The sequence below is a fragment of the Fukomys damarensis genome, unplaced genomic scaffold, assembly GCF_012274545.1.
Source record: "Fukomys damarensis isolate Sample0158 unplaced genomic scaffold, DMR_v1.0_HiC HiC_scaffold_18, whole genome shotgun sequence".
NCBI lineage: Eukaryota > Metazoa > Chordata > Mammalia > Rodentia > Bathyergidae > Fukomys > Fukomys damarensis.
The window spans coordinates 29,372,665-29,395,994 of NW_022900930.1; the positions used below are offsets into that span (position 1 = coordinate 29,372,665).

A 23,330-nucleotide genomic window follows, 5' to 3' on the forward strand; every position below is an offset into this window, starting at 1 on the left:
TTATTCTGATGAGTGAAGTTTCTAGTGACATGTTTTGAAAATTCTGTAACTTCAGAGATAATTTGCTAATAATTTAATTCCTACTCAGACATTCGTGTTATAAACTGTAATTTAGAATGAAAGTCTTTAAATTGTATTAAACTCTTACATGTTTGTTTTTCTTTATTTCCTCATTGTTATTTTCTCCTTGCAGTGCTAGGGATTGAACCCAGGGCCTCAAGCATGCTAAGCATGTGCCCCACCACTAACCTAGTTTTTCTAGCTCTTACCTTATATATTTTTCATACCATTTATTTCTAAATAACCCCTTTGCTCAGATATAGGAATTTGTGGCACATTGCATGGAGAATATCTGCTATATTTTCTGCTGGAGAAATCTGCCAGTTTCCTAAGCTGTTGAATCATCTTTCCCACATAGGTATTAAAAAAGATTCCAAAGCCTCTCTTTCACATCATAGCTGACTCTGGCGGCTTTAGCTATATGGATAACAATGTCCTTAAATGGTAGTTGAATTTAGGGTTGACATTCATTTTCTATCTCCTAGTACTTATATCACTGTCCCCAAAGCCTAGTATGATGTCTTACATAGAAAGGATATTTAGTAAATATGACCATTAGTTTCTCGAGGATTTGAGACTCAAAATCTGAATGATTTGACCGAGGCTTCTTTGAACCATGTGTACATAATTATGACTTGTATAGGCACACACACACACACAAACACACACACACATTAGTATATACACAGTAGATATTGCTAAACAGGACCACTAATATTTAACGTTCAAGTTGACCTTTGTGCTTTTAAAGAAGAAAATGACAAATGTATAATTTTTCTATAAGTGCAGCTGCCAGTCCAATTTGGTCCTATTTCTTGATCTGAACACCAATAGTTGAAGCATTTCAAACCTTACATTTGATTCTCTTTTTCAGCTTTGAGAAACAGTACTCACTCAGTACATGTATGCAAGAGCAATTTTTCAGTACGCATGTAACTTAATAGGTCAAGAACAGGGTAAATGGTATCCAAGGTCCAATCTGAATTACTGATGCAGTCTGGGAAAATAAAAGATTCTCTGATTATAAATATTGAAATGTATTTAACCAATTCTTAACTTATATCGATAAATCTGCACCAGTCAGTCCTATCTTTTTATTTTCTACTTTAGAACTATTTTTTCTGTTCAGTATTTTTCAGGTCCCCATACTACAGAATCAGAAGACATGCCATATTTCACTACAGTAATCTCTTTCTTAAATGTAGGATAACTAAAGCTTCATTTTAAGATTGATCATCAAGCTGAACAAAAAGATGAAATGACAGAGTAGATTTAAAAATTATATCATCAATCTAAAACTTACCTTTAACAAAGCCAACACCAATAGGAAGGGCTTTTTCAGGTTCTTGACAGAGTAAATAATATTTTATAGCTTCAAACACATTGCCATCTGCATGGGCTGTCTCAGCTAACTGCATACATTCTTTTACCATGGGTAGCTTGCACTAGGAAATAATTTGATAACAATATTTCTAATAGCAATAGAGTTATAAGAGCAACAGAGTAAGTATTGAATATTTCCTTGTATCCAGGCTGTTTTATTTATATTGCTCAAAATAAGTGTAAATGAGATTATTTGTATTAAGTATACATTTATGAAACCATCCTTAAGATAAAAAACAGTGTGTCCTTAGTTATGAGTCAGTAGTTTCTGTCAAATGCCTAATAAAAGATGTGTAATTAAGCTGTCCTTATTGTAATATTGGAATTAGTGCCCACAAATGAATTTATCAAAAAGTATTGAAAACAATTATTTTAAAATAAGCATACATAAACAAACATAAACATTGTCTAAAGCCACATTAAATGCAGCAAACATAAAAGGTGTTTCATTGTCCTCTTCACTATCATTTTATTTAGCTGAAGACCAAGCAATTTTATTTCAACAAGGCTAGAAAAATGTATAAACTCTAAAATTTGACATTCTGAAATGCCTACAAAGTGGAGATTTTTGGTTTATGATTTTTTCACTATTACAAAATGAAAAGCCACACAGTACATTTTTTTCTGTTAAAATGCAGAATCTCACTGAGAGAGAAAATAGGGAAATAATTCCTTTCACAATAGCATCCAAAAAAAAAAAATGAAGTATCTAGGAATCAACCTAATAAAAGAAGCAAAAGACCTCTACACTGAAAACTACAGCACTCTGAAAAAAGAGATCGAAGAGGATATTTAAAAAAAGGAAAGATATCCCCTGCTCCTGGGTAGGAAGAATCAACACAGTGAAAATGGCCATACTACCAAAACTGCTATATAGATTCAATGCAATGCCAATTGAAATTACAACACTATACTTCACAGAACTAGAATGAAGAATCCCAAAATTCATTTGGAACCATAAGAGACCTAGAATAGCAAACACCATCCTAGGCAACAGACACATGGCAGCGGGTATAACAATTCCCAATTTGAAACTATACTACTGAAAATGGCCATACTACCAAAACTGCTATATAGATTCAATGCAATGCCAATTGAAATTACAACACTATACTTCACAGAACTAGAATGAAGAATCCCAAAATTCATTTGGAACCATAAGAGACCTAGAATAGCAAACACCATCCTAGGCAACAGACACATGGCAGCGGGTATAACAATTCCCAATTTGAAACTATACTACAAAAACACAGAGATAAAAACAGCATGGTTGTGGCTGTGAAACAGATCTGAGGATCAGTGGAACAGATTAGAAGACACAAAAACAATTCCTGATATACTTAGCTACCTCATCTTTGACAAAGGAGTGGACATGCACTGCAAAAGAAACCATTAACAGAACTAAGAGACAACCTACAATGTGGGAAAAAATTTTTACCAGCTGTTCCTCAGACAAAGGACTATTATCTAGAATATATAAAGAACTCAAAACAATCAGCCCCCTCAAATATAATGACCCAATTAAAAAATGGGCATCTAACAGACATTTCTCAGACAAAGAAGTAAAAACAGCAAGTAAATATATGAAAAAATCTTCCACAGCACTGGTCATTCGAGAGATGCAGATGAAAACAACACTGAGATTCCACCTCACCACACAAAGAATGGCCGCTATCAAGAAATCGCACAATAACAAATGTTGGCGGGGCTGTGGGGAGAAAGGAACCCTTCTCCATTGTTGGTGGGAGTGCAGACTGGTGCAACCACTATGGAAATCAATATGGAGAAACCTCAAAGAGCTAGGACTAGTGGTTCCAGTTGACCCAGCCATAGCTCTGATGGGTCTCTTTCCAAAAGAATTAAAAGAACCATATCACAGTGACATATGCACACCTATGTTTATAGCAGCACAGTTTGTAATAGCTAAAACTTGGAAACAGCCCATTTGCCCATCAAATGGAAACTGGATAAAGATGTGGTTTTTCTATAAAATGAAATATTACTCAGCCATAAAGAATGAGAAATTAGAGTAATTCATAGGAAATTGGATACATTTTGAGGATATACTCTTAAGTGAAACAAGTAAGTCACACATGTGTAAATACCGAATAGTTTCTCTGGTGTGAAAAACTATAATAGTACACAAGATCCTAATGGGATAATTAACAATGTGAAATAGGAAGAAAAGGGCTAAAGGTGTAGGGAAAGTGGGAAGGGTAGGGGAAAGGTAATAAGGGAAAAGAAAAAACTATGAGAAAATGAAAAAATGGAAATAAAGTGTTTGTAAGTGGGGGGGGCAGGAACAAGGGGAAAAAAATGAGAACCAAGACCTGTCATGTAAAGGTACAAGATCCCAGTAATGACTGTAACTGTACTGTATACCTACAATGTACTAATAAACTCAATCAAAAGAAGAAAAAATACTTCGTATAATGTTTACAAATATCCTTATATTTCGTTATGTTTTTCAAAAAGTTGTCTCTCAAAGAGTTATCAAACGTCGTTCAGATGCAAGTTGATATAGTGGAAAGGTTTGGGATTTGGGGAAAGACTTGTGGAAGTTGAAATTCTTATTCCACTTTTCATTAATTTAGGCAAGTACCTTTCATCTCTGAATTGGCTTTCTTTGTAAACTAGAGCAATACTCCCTGCTTTTCATGCTTTCATGAAAATAAAGTAATATACAAATACATGTAAAAATTTACAGTGACAAGCACATAAAAAAGCTCCACAAATGTGACTTATTGTTACAATGTTTTGAATTTATAAGAATCTCAAAGGGACCACACACATACTTTTCTGCATGGTATCTGTAGTTCCTTGAACTTAAATCTAATTGAATTACAGTACTGCATTTCAAATGCGATTCTTAAATTTTATCAACATACCTTCTCATGAAGATCATTTATTTCCTCAGTACACCCAGGGTAGAAAGCACAGAGTTTTACTAAATGTAGTTCATTATTAGGAATCATCAGGAGAAGATCAGCTGCCAAATTCCTGTTCACAAATCAAAGGAGAAATTTCACTGAGGAAATGATCTAAAAATAGGATCTTAGTTACTTCAAAAAAAGACTCACATGCTGTACTTCCTGTACTTTCAACCTATACAAACAGTACTAATTTTCTAGTTCATTATGAAACCCCTCTAAATGTACATTACAGATAAAAAATTGTGAAAAATAAATTATCAAATTCCTAAATACAATATTGTCTTTAAAAACTAATCTTTACATACACAAGTCTTTACATATCTACAACCAAGGTTATTATGATAGGCTAATTCTCTAGGCAAATTAAGTAGTTTTGGATATGTTTTTAACAGCAAACTATAAAGCCAGTTTTGTGAAAGGTAATTCTGATCAACTTCTGTTATCTTCGTCAATAATGGAAATTCTATTAGCTGGAGTTTAGAATTTTTGGTACTCTGCATATTTCTTAAGCTTTCAGTAGAATTGATATAAGTGTAATTTGCTTATTTACTTCTCAAAGACTGAATTAGCCATTGAAGGGGTTATATATAAAATGATGTGGATTTAACAGCTTTAAAATAAATTATTTTTCATAAAATGCTCTTTTCAATTCATTAGGTGAAGAGTTTTGGTTGCGAGTATCATAATTCAGAAAAGTTTCAAACCATTTTCAGCGGTTTAAGATGTTACTCATTTTTCAAGCAATTGGTTCATATAGAGATTTCTTTAACTGAAATACCGAATCGTTTCTCTGGTGTGAAAAACTATAATAGTACACAGGATCCTAATGAGATAATTAATAATGTGAAATAGGAAGTAATGGGCTAAAGGTGTAGGGAAAGTGGGAAGGGTGGGGGAAAGGTAATAAGGGAGAGGAAAAAAAATATGAGAAGCTGAAAAAAAGGAAATAAAGTGTTTGTAAATGGGGAGGGGAGGAGGGAGTGAAGGGAGGGCAGGGACAAGGAGAAAAAATGAGAATCAAAACCTATTATGTAAAGGTACAGGATGCCAATGATGAATGTAACTATATTATAGATCTAGATTGTACCAATAAACTCAATAAAAAGAAAAAAAAGTGAAAAAAATATTCAGGATGACTTTAGTATAGGTGATGTTTCAAGGGAGAATTTATAAAGGTATGCACCAGGGACTCTGAGAGTCCTTTCACTTTGTTCATGAAGACTTTAGAAAAATATATATTGGCTATTTATGTGAATCAACATTTTGTTTAAACAAGAGGTCTTACTCAAGAGTAGGTAGTACAGAATAGAAATGGAGATTATTTGTAACCTCTGGTATCAAATCCAAAATTATATTAAAGAACACACACACACACACACACACACACACACACACACACACCCTACACTATTAGAATAGTAGCATTATAAATTAGGATTACTTAAAGCTTTTATAATTAACATAAAACTTTAGTGAGTTACCATAAAATAATAATTCAACATTTTCTTAACAATTTTCTGTATGTCAACAGAGATTTACTAAATTATTTCCCATAACCATTTAATAACTAAACATAATGTCTTTGCAAACTGCCATGTATTTCTATTACCAGTATGTAAAGCTTTGAGAGTTTTTATAACTTCCAAATTAGAATAGTTTGTCTGTTCTTGCTAAAAAGTTAAGAATGATTTTATATATTTTCTAACACAAATAAGTTTTAAATACTGTCCATGAAAATACACAATTATCATTCGCTTTTACTCTATATTAAACAGCTGTATTAAAACAATATTTAAACTTCTATCAACTAAGAACAAATGACTTTCTTACCATAGAATTATATCCTAATATAGTAAAATTTATAGCAAAGCTAACAAATTTTATTATTTTTTTAAAATTCAGCACACTGATGGAGGGAAAATGTGTGTGTATATATAAAATAATACAGACAAAATTATCAAACTCAGATTTCATTATGAGAGCACTTATTTTATTTAGCTTAGCTATTATTTGCTATTCTAGAAGTCCATAGTTCATTTATTTATACGTTTTAAGTATAAAGTCATGAATGATTTTGTGCCTGAGTTATAGGAACTGTTTTGATTTGCTGTTAGTTTTTATTTGCTATAAGTTATATAAATTACATATATAAATTGGAATAATCTAAAATAAAGTGAAAGTAGCTAAGGTACAGTTTTTAATACAGGGATGGTTCTTTTCTTTTTTCTTTCTTTTTTTTTTTTTTTTTTTTTTTTTTTCATTTTTTTTGTACCGGGATTGAACTCAGGTCCTTGTGCTTGTGAGGCAGTTGGTGGAACCACTGAGCTAAATCCTCAGCCCCAGAGATGGTTCTTAAATGTGTATACAAAATAGTACATACATAAAATTTTTATAAACATATTTAAAAAAATGTAGGTAATACCTGTATCCAACAAATGGAAAACTAAAAAGAAAATGTTGAATATGAATATCTGAGTATATGATGAATATCAAGTAGAAACAAACTTTTATTAGTAAATGTAAAAAGTATGAAGTTTTTGATTTATAAAATCATGAAACTTCTCTCTAAATTTTGTAGCTGTTTCCTTTTAATTTCTGGAACTCTACTAATCACTACAAAGATCACAGACTTCTCTAGAAATAAACCAAGTCAGCACCATATTTTCTTTAGATTTTGAATTTTTAATTTCTAGTACACGTATTTATGACTAAATACAGGAGAAATTCCCGAGGGCAGAGTTACAATTAATATATCTTTTTAATTAAAAGTAACTAATACAGCTAGTTAGAAGATCTTTAAACATATGTGCTTTTGGTGTAAGAACTCTGGGGAAAGAGAAGATAAAACTCTAAAATCATCTTGACTCAACAACCATCTTTTGAATGACAGACAGCTTTCTTAAAGGTGCCCTTAATGCCAGACTGCACGATCTAGGAATAGGACTCTTGAGATCTGAGAGAGAATTGTTTTGACCTACATTTTCAGGTTACCCAGGGGCTTTCCAGAGTCTACCTCTAGGAAGTACTGCCAGAGTTTGGAGAGATGGACTATTCCAAGCCTTCAGCAAAACCATCTTTATTATTGCTTTTTCTTACAGAAGTGACTATTTTCTGGTCCTAAACTACAACACAATATCTCACAAAAGAAAGTGTAGATATGTAAAATTTTAAGATGGGGGGAAGATCTAGTCTTCATAATCTTAAGAGGTACACAAGTGGGTCTGGGGAATGTGACCCTGGGGGCCTGCATCTGGTCCCTGGTCCCTTCCTCTCTACTCTCCCTCTCTCTGCCTCTCAGCTACCTCAAGTTGAGCAGCATTTCACCTCCATACTTTTTGCCTACGATGTTTCTGAATCAGAGCCAGAAGAAACCTCTAAAGCTGTAGGCTAAGAATACACCCCTTCTCCTATAAGTTCTAGGTGCGAGATATTTTGCACAAGAGACAGGAAAGCTGACAAATACAGTAACCTAATATCCTTTGTAAGACAGTAGATCCTATATTCTCCTGTGGCATATCTTATCAAATAAAATTTACAATATTTTTATAAAATGCATGTCACTATAAAATTATTCTTTCATTTTAGAAACTCTCACCATGTTGGAATCATCATGCATTTTCTCGCCAGTAATTCTAAGGCATAGTGGGTTGCTGGTTCTGCAGGTTCTCCTAGTGCTGTGCCCACTGAGACTGCCAACTCCAGTTCATTTCCACGAATTAGGTATGCCATAGCAAGCTTGCTCAATAAGAAAATAATTTCTTCAGTTTCATAGATGCTGGGTAGGACCATCATTCCCCTCCATGCTCATAAAGTAGATAAAAATTAACTTTTAAATAAATTATTCTTATAAAATATTGATTGTAATATTCCTACATAGTACCTAAATAAGAGTGATCAAAATTTTCATATGAAAAAGCAGATGATGGGACATATTGAGAATTTTAACAGTTCAAAATTTAAAACTTTAGAAATCTTATTTCTATTTTATAAATTAATTACTAATACTCTGCAATACTCTCAACATGTTAGTCAATGTACTAGAAAATAAATCGTTAAAAGTGTCTTGAAGGGCAGGTGATTTAGCTCAGTGTTTCTGGCACCTGCCTTGCAAGCTCAAGGACCTGAGTTCGAGCCCCAGTACTAAATAAATAAATAAAGAAATGCTTCTTTGAGATCGCACAATGACAATTTCTTAAATCCAATACATCTGAGGATAAATGCAAAATGAAATCTTTCATTTACTTAATATTGATGAGTGGGTCAATTGGAATGTACCTTAAAAGTATAAGATCGTGAATAATACACTGAAGTATACTTAAAAACAAGTGCTTTCTTTCATTTGTATGTATTACCATAATCCAAACAACTACACATAAGGGAGGTAAGGTAGGTATTCACATTTTCATATTTTACAGTTGAGGACATCTGAGATTTGAGAGAATACATAACAAGACAGTAAGTGACAGAAACATGACTCAGGGTTAATTCATTGAGTTCTAAATCCAGCACTTTTTTCTTTTCTGACACACTATCACTTCTTGTCTATGAATACAATATTTCATCCATAATGAAATATTTGAAGTAAGGTTTTCATAAATACATAATAGGGAAGGTTGAAGGGGATGAAGAGAGGGCAGGGTTATAGGGAAAAATAACCAAGATATTTCATGTAAAGGTACAAGATCCCAATGATAAATGTAACTGTTGTTTACTTTAAATGTACCAATAAACTTAATGGGGAAAAATAAATACAAGAGTGCTCATAGTCTACAGTGTTTACATGTACGGTTAAGCGTGTAGTTACTCAAGCTCAAAAGAATGCAAAACCAGATCTTACACACACATCTCTTAATCCTTCCCTTCAAATACCATGACACAGCCAAAGAACTTTCATTACATAAACCAACTTGAAATGTTGTACCTCAACATTATCTACCGCTAGATGGCAGCATGCAGCTTGCACTGCCCGACCATCCTGAAAATACCATTCTGCCAATTCCTCACTGACTTTGTGCAGAAGTCTAGGAAGAAAAAGAAAAAGAAAAAGAAAAAAAAAAATATATATATATCATTTATTAACACAAAAATTCCACAATAAATATTAAGTAATATTCTTTTGTGAGTCAAATCATCAAACAGGACTTTATTTTACATCCTTGACTTAGGTTTGAACTTTCGGGGGGGAAAAAAAAGCAAAGAAAGTCGCACACTTTACTTTTACCACCCCATCCTCCCCAAGGATTTCACCAGCCTTTAAGAATTACGTTATTTTTCCGGAAGCTATAGAAAATGTGTATGGCTGTGTGTCCATGTCTGACATTCTGTACTTCCATGGATAGATGCTTTCGTGAACGTAGGCAATGCGGAGGAATACAGTGGAGTACAGGTGCCAGTCCCTGGCATACAGAGAAGGGCCAACTACATGGCCCTCCAAAGCTCCTAAAGGGAAATCAATCACAAAAAGTATTGATTCAAAACAAAAATCACTCACTCATTAAAATCTTCCTTGTAGATATCATCAGAATGTGAAGCTCCTTTAGATGTAGAAACATGTAAGGTTTGCATATTTCCCTCACATGCAGCCTAGAATTTAATTAAGCCTTTATTAATCTTTAGCTAACTGTTGATAACTAACCACTTGCAGAATATTGTTTTGAACAAGTCATACTTAGTGTTTGAAATTTATACTATATTAGGAAACAACCTCAGAACTTGAAAAACAATGCAAGTATGTGAGTAGTGACGTGAAGCTTCAAGTAAATGATTAAAAAACTGGTTCAAATGTACGGTGTGGAACCATCAGCAGCATATGCAGAGCTCAGAGATGCATGGATATTTAAAGGACTAAATTAAATTCTGTGAACAAAGATTGCATGACTAAAACGTTGAGGCAGAAAGTTGGGGAGGTGGGCAGAAACCAAGCCATCTCATGACTCATGACTATAAATTTATGAAGGCGAACCCTTCAGCACAATTTTCTCCCTTCTATATGACTCCTCACCATTGTATGTGTCGCTGTATTCATATATTGGTACCTGTGCGACAAGCAGTGCTTCTTTAAGTTGACCTCTTGACATAAAAAAAGTGACTAGTTTTTTCACATCACCAATAGCTATGCAGTATGGAATGACATCATCCTTATCTTCCTGGATCAACTGGTCAGCTCTCCTAATAAAAAAGTATGTTTTTCACTGTATTAAACTGCAATTTAAAATTTTTCTGTTGAACTGGTATTTTATAAAGGCATATCTAAAATTTTGTAGCAGATATCAGATAGCTCTTTGACATCATTTTTAAAAACTCTTATAATCAAATCACATATAATCAAGTCCTAAATAAGGGAAATATAAAATATTAATTACCAAAAGTGCTTGTTTGCCCTTAGAACATTGTATATTTTCAAATTTTAAATGTTCAAACATTTCAGGTCTCAAAATCAAACTGATTTATCAATTAATTTTGATGTTACATCATTGCCTTTTCTCTTTTACTTTCCTTTTTAGTTTTATTTTAGGATTCTCTATTTTTAAGGTTCATACAGAGATTTCTTTAACTGAAATACTGAATAGTTTCTTTGGTGTGAAAAACTATAATAGTACACAGGATCCTAATGAGACAATTAATAATGTGAAATAGGAAGTAAAGGGCTAAAGGTGTAAGGAAAGTGGGAAGGGTGGGGGAAAGGTAATAAGGGAAAAGAAAAAACTATGAGAAACTGAAAAAATGGAAATAAAGTGTTTGTAAATGGGGAGGGGAGGAGGGGGTGAAGGGAGGGCAGGGACAAGGGGAAAAATGAGAATCAAGACCTATTATGTAAAGGTACAGAATCCCAATGATGAATATAATTGTATTGTATACCTAGATTGTACCAATAAACTCAATAAAAAGGAAAAAAAAAGTAAAATGGCCAATGTGCTTCTCTCCAAATAAACTGTAAAGCATGGATTAATTAAATATGTAGGTATATGTGCTGTTAAAGACAGAGACTTTTAAATATTTTAATGAGAATAGCAATATAGATCTAAAATGAAGTACTTTCAAAAACATTAAAAAGTATAATATATGAACATAAAAGTAATAAGATATAGAATGTTTTAAGTGTTTGTGCTAGATAATTAAAGGAAATTTTTAAAAATTAGAGTTTCACATATGTGAGTGGAAAAAAGAAATCATGAGATATACATGTATCTGATTCTGCATACCTGTCTGCCTCTGCACCCATCACTTCTTGCTTGTCTGCTTGTCTTTCTTCCTGTCCAACCCCTGGGTATTTTCTAAACCAATCTAGTTAATCCCATCCTTAAAATTTAACTTTAGTTTCCTTTGAAAATAACTTCAGATTTAATTTATGCTGCATTGAAATTAAATTAGAGTTCAAATTCTAGTCTTTGTGAAGGTACAAATATAATTTTTCTGCTTAGCCGCCTTTTCATAGTCTCCAGTACATTGTGAGGTGGGGTACTCCAAAGTAGCTATGTTATTCCCATGTAACCCTGATCTCCTCAATATAGCTGTTTAGAAACAAGTTCCTTAAAAAGAAGCTGTTTATCATTAGGATCTCATGTACTATTATCGTTTATTCACACCAGAGAAACTATTCAGTATTTCAACATGTGTGACTTATTTATTTCACTTAGGAGTATATCCTCAATATGTATCCACTTTCCTATGAATGACTCTAATTTCTCATTCTTTATGGCTGAGTAGTATTCCATTTTATAGAAAAAACACATCTTCTTTATCCAGTTTCCATTTGATGGGCAATGGGCTGTTTCCAAGTTTTAGCTATTACAAATGGTGCTGCTATAAACATAGGTGTGCCTATATCTCTGTGATATGATTCTTTTAATTCTTTTGGAAAGATACCCAGCAGAGGGATGGCTGGGTCAAATGGAACCTCCAGTCCCAGCTCTTCGAGGTATCTCCATATTGATTTCCATAGTGGTTGCACCAGTCTGCACTCCCACCAACAATGGAGAAGAGTTCCTTTCTCCCCACAACCCCGGCAACATTTGTTATTGGTTGATTTCTTGATAGCAGCCATTCTTTGTGGGGTGAGATGGAATGTCAGTGTTGTTTTCATCCGTATCTCTTGAATGACCAGTGATGTGGAAGATTTTTTCATATATTTACCTTCTGTTTATACTTCTTTGTCTGAGAAATGTCTGTTCATTTCAGATGCCCATTTTTGAATCGGGTCTTTATATTTTGGGGGGCTGACTGTTTTGAGTTCTTGACAATGTGAAATAGGAAGAAAGGGGCTAAAGGTGTAGGGAAAGTGGGAAGGGTAGGGGAAAGCTAATAAAGGAAAAGAAAAAAATATGAGAAAATGAAAAAATTGGAAATGAGGTGTTTGTAAATGGGGAAGGGTGAAGGGAGGATAGGGACAAGGGGAAAAATTGAGAACCAAGACCTGTCATGTAGAGGTACAAGATCCCAGTAATGAATGTAACTGCACTGCATACCTAAAATGTACTAATAAACTCAATGAAAAAAAAGAAGCTGTTTAGAAACAATATTCTATCTCTCTGGAGAGACTGCCAACCAGTGTCTGGGTGATTTGTGAATTATAAACTTGTGGTTTGTGGGCAGCCCATTTTATGACCACCACATAGACTAAGGAGCAGAAAAAAAAAGTCATGTATTGGCTTTACATAAAGTGTGAAACAAAAGACAGTAAATAGGAAGTAGGCACATAGCTCTTTCTAAAATGGGAAGGGGAGCACGGGATGGAAGGTGGGGGGGAGCAGAGAAAGGGACATGTAATTACTATGTGTTATACACGTGTATCAACACCTCAAGGGAATGGAAGCATTGTGAACTACAAACACATACTGATAAAAGAGAAAAGGAAATAAAAACACACAAAAGAAAAGAAAAAAAGAAACGAGTTGGAAGAACTGAATAATGCTCATCTGCTTCCCTCCCTCCCAGGGCTCCACTGAGCTCCTCATCTTGCTTCTGTCTCCTTTTCACCTCATCAGCTCTTATTAAGGTCAACAATATCTCCATGTTGTTCAGATTTCCTCTTCGGTTAGTGAATGAAGATTATCTTTCTGAAATTACTGTTAAAGTTACAGAATAGTCTCAAGTTCAACATGCTCAAAAACAACTACTGATCTCACATCCCATTTGATTCAGATATTCTCCAAAGAGTTTTGTTTTGGTTGGTCTTTGTTTTGTTTCAAAACCCCAGTGTACGGCAACCTCTTAAGATTAAGAAGAAAGAAAAAAATTAACATATAAAAGGCCCTAAAACCTTTAGCACCTGTCTACTTTTCCACTCTCACTTGCCCCCCCCCACTACCTTCTATACTCAAGCCCCATTTTAGATTTTTTACTCTCCCTAGGCCTGGACTACTTTTTCTAGCCTCTTCAGCTGACCATTTCCTATAAATCCTTTATATTTCTGTTCAAACATCCCAGTTTAGAACAGGGTTTCTCTGTTACATTGTATCTGAGGGCACATCACATTGTGAATCCATACATAACGGGCAAGTGAAATGAGCAGACACGTTACAAATGAAGAAGTACAAATGGCCAATAAATATATGAAGAAATGTTTGGCATCACTGGCCATTAGTGAAATGCAAATTAAAACAACACTGAGATTCCATCATATTCCAGAAAGAATGGCTATCATCAAGAATTCAAATAATAACAAATGCTTGTGAGAGATAAAGGAACTCTTCTACACTGTTGGTGTAAGGTAAGTACTACAACTACTATGTAAACCAGTGCACTAAAACTAGAAATTTAATTTGACCCAGTTATTCCCCTTCTGGGTTTCTTCTTGAAGAATTAAAAACATCATATTACAGTGAAATATGCACACCCATGTTTATAACAGCACAAGTCATAATAGTTAAACTTTGAAAACTCCCTATATGTCCATCAACAGACGAATGGATAAAAACAACGTGGCACTCACACACAATGGAGTACTATTCTACCACAAAGATAGATTTGTCCTTTGTAGGAAGATAGATGCACTCTGAGACCATAATGTGAAGTGAAATGAATGAGACACAAAAGCTTAAATATTGCATGGTTTCTCTCCATGAGAAACTCAGATTCAAAATAAAAAACAGGAAGCACGGACGTAGATTTTTCTCAAATGGGAAGGGGATGGAGGCAGGGAGAGAAAGGAGGGAAAGGGAGTGAAAGCATTAATATGTGCTATGTACTTGTGCCAACTCATAAAGAATGTAAATGTTGTGTCCTGCAAGCATGCGCTGTGATGGTTTGGGTCTAGATGTCCCCTAAAGCCTCATGCATTCATATAGGCTGCTTGGATTCAGGGCCTTATTAAGCCACTACATGTGAATGATTGGTTTGGCATGGCCCTAATCCCTGTTGTCTGAATAAACTAAGGAGCAGAAATGCACTGTTAAACTTACTTGTTATTTCTTCTGTTCCTGCTGCTATGATCTGTTGCCCCTCTGCCACCTTGCCTTGGAGCCTGCAGATTATGGACTGAAACCTCTACGAACCATAAGCCAAATAAACCTTTTTCCCTTTAACTTTGGGTGTCAGGTATTTTGTCTCATCAATGGGAGAAAACTAACCAAGACATGTACTAATGAAAATACAAGTTTAATGAGCAATGTAGTGGCATAATAATATAGATATATGCTAGAAAACAGTGTTAACAATCAAATATAAAATACCAAATGATATCAAAAATAAGTATAACGATCAAATATAAAATAGAATACCAAATAGAATACCAAATGATCATTGCTTTCATTCTACAAATTATTAACATTGAATGGCTCTACCTTGGTATTAAGCAGTATTCAATTAAGTTTTTGGTAGGGTTGAAACAATGTCTTATGAAATAAGTATACATCGCTAACTTGATTTTTATTAAGGATTCAGTGGGAACAGTTACATTCACAATTGCGTTGTGAGGGTACAGAAATAGAGACATACTTAGGATTCTGGGAGTCTAGAGTGTGAAGCCTAGAGCCAACCTGTTGTTTAACTTACCAATGGGAGACTAGGTGCAAGGGAACAGTTTACTTTCTATGGTAAGAGTAAATCATGCTTAGATTTGACTGATATTTTGTTTGTGTATGTAGGTGCTAGTTTAATGTTTTCCTAAACCATGTCCTATAAAACAATAAACCAGGTTTCTGTTTCTACTGTCAGAACCGAGACATTTAGATTAAATAGCACATTAGCAGCCTAGCACAATGATGGTCACACAGTGGGCAGTAAATAAATATGTGTTGAGAACAGAACAGAATAGAATACAGTAGAATGAAACAAAAAGAGTTGTATGTTTTGAGTTGAAATGTGTTATGTACATAAAATATTAAGATTCTAAACCATGGTACCTGTAAATGTAAACATTATATAGAAATAAACTTGTCTTTGCCTATGTAATTTATTAAATTAATGCGGCATCATTTTGGGTAAGAAGAGAGCAGGCCCTAAATTTGTTACAATCGTATCCTTTTAAGACAAGGAAAGGCAGGCACAGAGACGCAGAGGAGATCATGCCACGTGAAGATGACACAGAGACTAGAGTGATGCGTCTATAAACCTTGAGATGTCGAAGACCAGAAACTAGGAGAGAAGCACAGCACTGACTTTTCCCTAGAGCTCAACAATAACCAACTCCACTAAAAAAATCATGTTGGAATTTTAGTCCGTAGAACTGTGAGAGAGTAAATTTCTATTGTTTTAATTCACCCAACTTGTGGTAATTTGTTATGCCAAACTTAAGAAACTAATACACCTGCACAAAAAATCTTCTTGGCTTATCGCCTTCTAACACAAGGACATTGTGCTAAATTTCCCCTGAGGTCAGATTGTCCTTCATCATCGGAACCTCACTTATACTCACGAACAGGAAATTGTAGTAATTAGTGGTTCCAGAGAAAACAGTTACAATTATTTCCAGGGCAGCATGCTACAAACTTTGGATAATCTTCAGAAAGTCTTTTGCCTTATATTTTAATATCAATACATTAATCAGTCAGTATTTTGCTGATATATCTATTTATGCATTAATATGGAGAAATTTACCTTCTACTCTCTCCATTAGATGTGAAGACAAATATAAGAATACCAAAATGATTTGCAACCAATTCACTTAGTGTATCAGTACAGATAAAATTCACTTATTATTTAAGAAAATATAAGGATAAGAAATCTCAAGAGCTACTACCATATTTTTATAGTGTGTCTATTCTAATAGTTGCTTTTAAAACATCTATTTAGACATAGACCCTCTGCCTTACCTCTGCATTAACTTCTTCCAGTATTTCACAGAGACCCCTGGTGCAACGGATAGAGCTTTGTCCCACTGGAATAATAGGCAAGAAGAACAGGAACACTGCATAGTTCTAAACAGACTTTTAACAAGTGAATTCATATTTACAGAATTTTTAGTTGTTGGATTTCTTCGAACATTTTTGTATTCAACTTATTTCATTCCCTACAGAGTAAATATTATTATAAAATATGTAAAACTTCATGATTCAGCAGTGAAAATCCAATTCCAAAGCTAGAAAGAAGAAATGGAAAGAGGGAAAGACATGTGGGCAAAAAAAGATGGAGGAAAAGCAAAGAATTAGAGAGAATAGTAATTGAAATATGTAGTTTGAAAATATTGTAACATCTTCTAGCAATACCAGAATTATTTGTTCTGTAGTGTTCTTTGTTTAAAATAAATAATACTGAAATTTGTATGTTGTCTATATCAAACAAGAGCACCATTGATTTCTGTTTTTATTTCTTGCTTTCTTCTCTTTATAAATTTTATTTGTTGTCATTTCTTCCCTTATAATTAGGGATACTTGTCATATCTTAAAAATAGACTACTATTGAAAAAAGTTATTCAATCAAGGCTGATTATGACTGTTATATGGAATTTGGCAAATACAATATTAAAATGAAAGTGAGGTGCAAATATTCTGAAACACCTCTACGTAAGTCAAACCTTAATTTTAACTAAGGCTCTCCAAGACACTAGGGTTCTACTACAATTAAGGATAGAAAAATTGGTAATTAACTTGAAAATTATGTTGAATAGATCATTTTTAAAACTACATATTTAAAATCATTTTTACTTAAATGGTACCTTAAAAATGTTTTTAGAGAATATTTGTCTTTATTACAGTAGGGACAAATGGAAGAAAAAAGTTGAAATTTAAATTGAATTAACTTTCAATAAATCATAACTTACAAGTGAAAATGTGTTTCATTAACTCCATAGTATTAAACTTACTTAAATAGAAACTGTTTATAAGATGATTGAGAAATTATAAGCAGACCTAGTTGTCTAAAAAAATTTCAAACACAATTTCATGAATCATTAATACTAGTGAATTTATACAATAAAATTGCCTGTTATAAAAAGATACCTGAGAAAGGTTTCAAGAGAGTTTAAAATTATGCACATCCAAAGAAAACTCAGAAAGGTAGAGAATAACACTGTTCTACCAAAATTTATTTATTCCTTTTCTTTTGTGTTTCAATAGATTATGTTTCTAATAATACTCTGATTAAAAAAGTAACTTTTACATCAGATATTTATTATTTCATAAATAATAATTTTATATTGCTCCTAAATTCAAAACTTCATAGTTTACTTTTAAATGGCACATGGTAATACTTCAGGTCAAGCAGTACTTCATTGTAAAAATAAAAAGTGAATTATATTTATACTACTTACAACTATTCTTAATATCATGTTTTGTAATAACAAAATTAACTAATCTACACATTTAAAAAATAATAATCAACTGTTAAATGTGTCCATGTCATTTTGTCCTTTGTTTTGGGAGGTTGAGAATTTTTATTGAGATAAAATATTTAACCAGAAAGGGGGAAATCCTAATTAATTTTCAGAAACAGTATATATGCATGGAACTAGCATCCGGTAACAAGAACCTTCCTTTGTGTTACATTCTAGCCACTGTCCACCTACCAAGAGAAGTCACTCTCTTGAATTTTAATGGCACATATTCATCCTAATCTTGCTGTGAAAAATCTCTTTTGTTGACCTCTCTACAAAAACCAGGACATGGCTCATGAGTACCTTTCACCAGTGAAAACCCCTCTTCAGGCCAGTGTGGGATGGGGATTCCAGTATATGCAATTAGCCACTAGGCAGAGCTTCCTGAAATTCATCATGAATGAGAATAATCAGGAGGACTTATAAAAACATAAACTGTTAGGTTTCATTCCCAGAATTTATGATTCTGTAGGTCTGGGAAGGGACATGGGTGTTTAAAGTGATGCTGAAGCTGTTATTTTAGACAACTGATTTTATCCTGGATCACACCTGATCTCAGACTGCCAGAGAATCAACTGGATGAGAAAAAATAAGCTTCATGTTTTTAATATATAGAATTAAGTACACTTAAAATATTAGCTAGGCTTCTTCATTTAATTTTACTAGCACATTACCTCTCCGAGTTCAACCATTAGTTCACAATATCTCTGAATTTGTCCTAATCTCAAGTGTATTTCGGCAGCTTCTTTTAATCTTTCTTCTTTTGTAGGTACACCAATACCACCACCAAACTTAGACATCTTGACTGTTGTTAGTTCTTGGGCTTCAGACTAGTTAAAAAGAAAACACAATTTAAAAATTTTGTTAGTAAGACCTGTACATTGTAAAAGCACATAGCACTGAGAATTAAATGTTAAAATCAGTACTTATTGTCTATAAATTATGATGCATTGTTAAACATAATATTTAGGGTGCATGTGGGGAGACTAGGAGAGATGAAGCTGCATCCCTGTGTCCTTAACCCTCTCCAGAGGTTGTGGTTGTGGTTCCAGAGGCCAAAAGGCAGTGATAAAGTGACACACACCAAGTAGGAGAGAGAAAAAACCAAATGAATGAATGAAGGAATAAATATTTAAATTTAAGTATTTAAAATTTAAAAATCAGAGGCTCACTTTGGTTCCTTTACCGTCAATAGACTTTTTTTTCGACACTGTCATTAGATGTTCAGCTTGTGTTTTAAGAAAGTTCTTCATCATTATTAAAATAGCAGTTCCTTATGATCATCAAATTACATTCCTGGCACTATTTCTAACATACTCCAACAATTAACCATTTCTTTTTGCTCCCAGGACAGATTTCATTAGTGATACGAGATACTGCCCTTTTATAATATAGCTAATAATTCTGTATAGAAATTCATTAACATCTATGTTATGATGAGTTCTAATAAACATATCCCAGTATGTAGCCATTAGATTTTCTAAGATGAAAATCAGAGTAGTCCATATTTGACAATCATTGGTAACAGGGTGAAGATAAAGCATTTCAAGAAGTTCCAAGTGATCTTTGAAGAATTCATGAGAGACCAACTCTGAAAAGTATGGGTATCTTAATCTGTTCTCAAATAATTCATAGTGTCATGACAAGTTTTATGGAAGATTTATTTCAGTGTTAATTTATTTCAGTCTATCAATCTAATCATGTCTATTATAATTTTTTTACTTTAAAAGGGAAAAATTGCTTCAGCACATCAAACCGCATGCTTTACTTACAGTACTAAATTTAATCAGATGTTTCAAGTGCATTATTCCTTTGCAGTAATTCTGAGGAAGTAAGCTATCATCTTGCCCTTTTATCACAGAGACCAAGTTCCACAAATTGTCACTACCACCTGGAGGCTAAAATGTTGACACAGAATAATCAAAAGTGTAACAGTGAATAAAAATCCTTCTGGCATTTTGCATTTTCAAATATATTATAATCTAAATTGAAATAACAGGTATACATTATTTCATGTGTTTCTGGTTTTATGTTTCCTTACTGTAAAGATTATGTTAAAAAGACCCACTTAGGACAGGGAATATGGATATATGACAATTTCATAACAACAGCTGTAACAATTCATTTTGGCTAAGGGGAACACGTTCGCATTTAATTTCTGTAAAACTTACAGATAAGCATTCTGAAAACCGTCTTAGTTTTTTCACTCGAGGATTACCAGCTAGCTTTTCTATTTCTTGCTTGATATCTCTTGACATTTTACCACACATCCGAGGGGGAGCACCTTGTTCGACAGCATAATCTGATTAAGAGATATAATTCAGTGAAGAAGAATTTCTAACATTCTTTAAAAATAAAATCTTCATTTTTTCCTCTTTTCACATTTTTTTCAGGGGTATGGGGAAAAGTAAGAACCAAGACATATCATGTAAAGGTACAAGATCCCAATGATAAATGTAACTGTATTATTTGCTTTAAGTGTACTAATAAATTTAATGGGGAAAAAAGAAAAAACATCTAATGCACACATATGTTCAATACCAGTGTTCCCGATAATTTCTTCCCAAGATGTGTCAGCCAGAATATTTATTTGTAAAGGAGTAATTAAAGATGTTAATGACCAGAGTCTCACTGTAGAATCACGAGAGCAAGAAGCCATAGTGAAGGGGCGACTTGGGTGGCATGTTAAACCTGGTTAAAAAAAAATGTAATTTTAACTAAAGTAAACATTAGAAAATATTTTTTACTTATAGGTATATCAAAAAACTACAAAACTGATTTTCTGAAAAAATGATGTGGTAACTGAAAGATTCTGAGTGAAATTTCCACTTGTATTTAATTAGTATATTGGCAGATAATATAAGAATTAAGAAATTATTTACTACAGTATGTAAATATGAATACAAAATTGAATGATTATTGGAAAGCAAATGGTCCTGTGTGAAATGTTGAAATTACATTTTATTTGACTAAGTAACAAGTGTACCAAAGAGTCACACAGTATCTATGAGTTATTGGAAGGATAACTGCAAGTTCTAGCTACAAGTCAAAGACAGTCTTTCAATTTAGAATATAAACAAATAAGATTCTCTAAAATCAGTCCCACACTGCTTCATATAAAAATGCTACTGAGATAAAGCATATGGATCTGAATAACTAGATTTACATTACTTTTCCTAAGGTATCATTTTTGAATTATCACCCACTTACTCCCATCGAGGTTTGGGAAAGAATACATACAAGTGCAAATGAGAGGCAAAGTGTACACAAAAGATAATTAATCTGATTTTCCAGACCTAACTCAATTATATTAGAAAACATTATTTTAAAAAACAAAACATTTTCTTTACTACACAAATATATGGAGAATAGCTTAAATGTCTACTCCATTATTCATTTCCTTTTCTACAATTTACATCTGAAGTGATGGTAATGAAAGGGAGAAAACCCAACCCATACAAATACTTGTGTATTTGTACATGGATGTAGGTGTGCACTGTTAGTAAGCAATGAAGCACACACACACACACACACACAGAAAAAGATATTGCAGTACTAGTACTAGTCATGTTCTGATAATACATGATGACTTCAACATCCTTCATATATTCTGATATTTCAATAAACAAGTATATTTTTAAATGATAAAAATGTTCTTTTAGAATAAAATATATTAAGACGTCTTAAAATATATAGTATAGCACTCAGTGTGATTGTTCTTGCCTGTAATCCCAACACTTGGGAGACTGAGGTAGAAGGAGCATAAGTTTGAGTCCCACCTGGGAAATTTAGCAAGAGCTGTCTCAAACACACACACACACACACACACACACACTCATGGCTGGGGATACAGCTGACCATGAAAGGGTTTCAATTTCCAATACCCCAAATAAATATACCGTATTGCTCAGAAATGATAAGCATAATTAACATGTCAAAATAACAGGTACATGAAAAACACTTTTACCATATACATCTGCACCGTGATCACACACAGTATCCAAACAGGTTCCTTCCCGAGTGTCCCATGCCTTTATAGTATAGTCCCAACTGCCAGATATGAGTAGATATGGAATCTCAGTGTTCCACATTAGGCCCCTCACAGGTGCAGTGTGTCCACTGAGAACATTTATGCAAGCATCTTGAGTGTAATCCCAAATTCGAACAGAACTGAAAAGAGGACATTATGTGCATATTGAAAGTATCACTTCCCAAATTATGAACATATTAACGGAGCACAATTGTATTTTGTAGCATATTTAAACAGCATTTTATGTTTCAAGATATATTAATATTCTCTTCTTTATAGCAGAAATGAAATTTAACTATGCCAGAGCTATTTTATTGCAACTTTTTCCCCCCCTGAATTTTTCTGGTCATTTGCTACCTATTGTAGATATACTATTTCAGAATTTGTATATAAAAATTACCTTAAAATGAAATAATCCAGAACACATATAATGAAACAGAAATTATGATGATATAAAAAGCAATAATTTAGAAGTACCCAAGTTACTGGTATATTATGGAATTATAAAATTCTGATGATAAATGTCATTTAATAATCACTTCATATTTATACTTAATACAATAAATCAGTTCTCTGTAATGTTTTCATAAGTAAGAATGTATTAAGCATCTGCAATGAAAATAATTTATTATTATTATATGGGCCACTAGAATAGTGGGGTTCTTTTAAATGACATGGTTATTTAGGCTTTGGAGTCACAATATATATTTTTTGGTTAAACATGACAAAGGCTTTTACATGCCCCATTATATGTAAAAACTCCCTAGTTTAACAGCTTAATGTAAAGTATGTGTGGGTTCAGCTATGAGGACACTGATAATTAATGGTTTCCCTACATGTTTTATCTCTATCTCAAGTTGCTAGATAACATTAGTGAGATATAACCTTTGCCTGTATTAACAGTGACTGCTAAAGGAATAACCCAAATATAGTAAAGACTTTCAATTTTTACGAAGATAAATCAGTAAAATGATGACTGGCATCTTTCTAAAACTATTCCTCACCAGTGACTGAATATTATACTTCTTTCATGTAGAACAGAATTTACATGCTGAGAGACTAGAATAATCTTATACATAAAGCTTTTTAACTTTCACATGGTAACAGAATTAGAAGAAGCATTACAAGTGATAACCCACAAAAATTTCATAATTCTTTCTCTCAGATTTTAATT

General features: G+C 33.2%; 1 protein-coding gene across 7 annotated transcripts in view; it reads right to left on the reverse strand.

Moving 5' to 3' along the window:
* The window catches only part of Wdr17 (WD repeat domain 17), a 98,129-nt gene that overhangs the window by 17,322 nt on the left and 57,477 nt on the right, over window positions 1-23,330 (reverse strand). For 4 of the 7 annotated variants that reach the window (XM_010629805.2, XM_010629801.2, XM_010629803.2 and 1 more), the window contains 13 exons: window positions 22,094-22,296; window positions 20,668-20,817; window positions 20,298-20,428; window positions 19,899-20,024; window positions 18,801-18,956; window positions 16,628-16,692; window positions 10,412-10,544; window positions 9,868-9,959; window positions 9,298-9,397; window positions 7,972-8,111; window positions 4,332-4,443; window positions 1,364-1,505; window positions 955-1,057 (listed from right to left, as the gene is read on the reverse strand). In XM_010629805.2, coding sequence (XP_010628107.1) covers window positions 955-1,057; window positions 1,364-1,505; window positions 4,332-4,443; window positions 7,972-8,111; window positions 9,298-9,397; window positions 9,868-9,959; window positions 10,412-10,544; window positions 16,628-16,692; window positions 18,801-18,956; window positions 19,899-20,024; window positions 20,298-20,428; window positions 20,668-20,817; window positions 22,094-22,296 — 1,653 coding nt within the window. The remainder of the gene's footprint in view (window positions 1-954; window positions 1,058-1,363; window positions 1,506-4,331; window positions 4,444-7,971; window positions 8,112-9,297; window positions 9,398-9,867; window positions 9,960-10,411; window positions 10,545-16,627; window positions 16,693-18,800; window positions 18,957-19,898; window positions 20,025-20,297; window positions 20,429-20,667; window positions 20,818-22,093; window positions 22,297-23,330) is intronic. The other 3 variants (XM_010629807.2, XM_010629806.2, XM_010629808.2) reach the window with 3 other exon arrangements.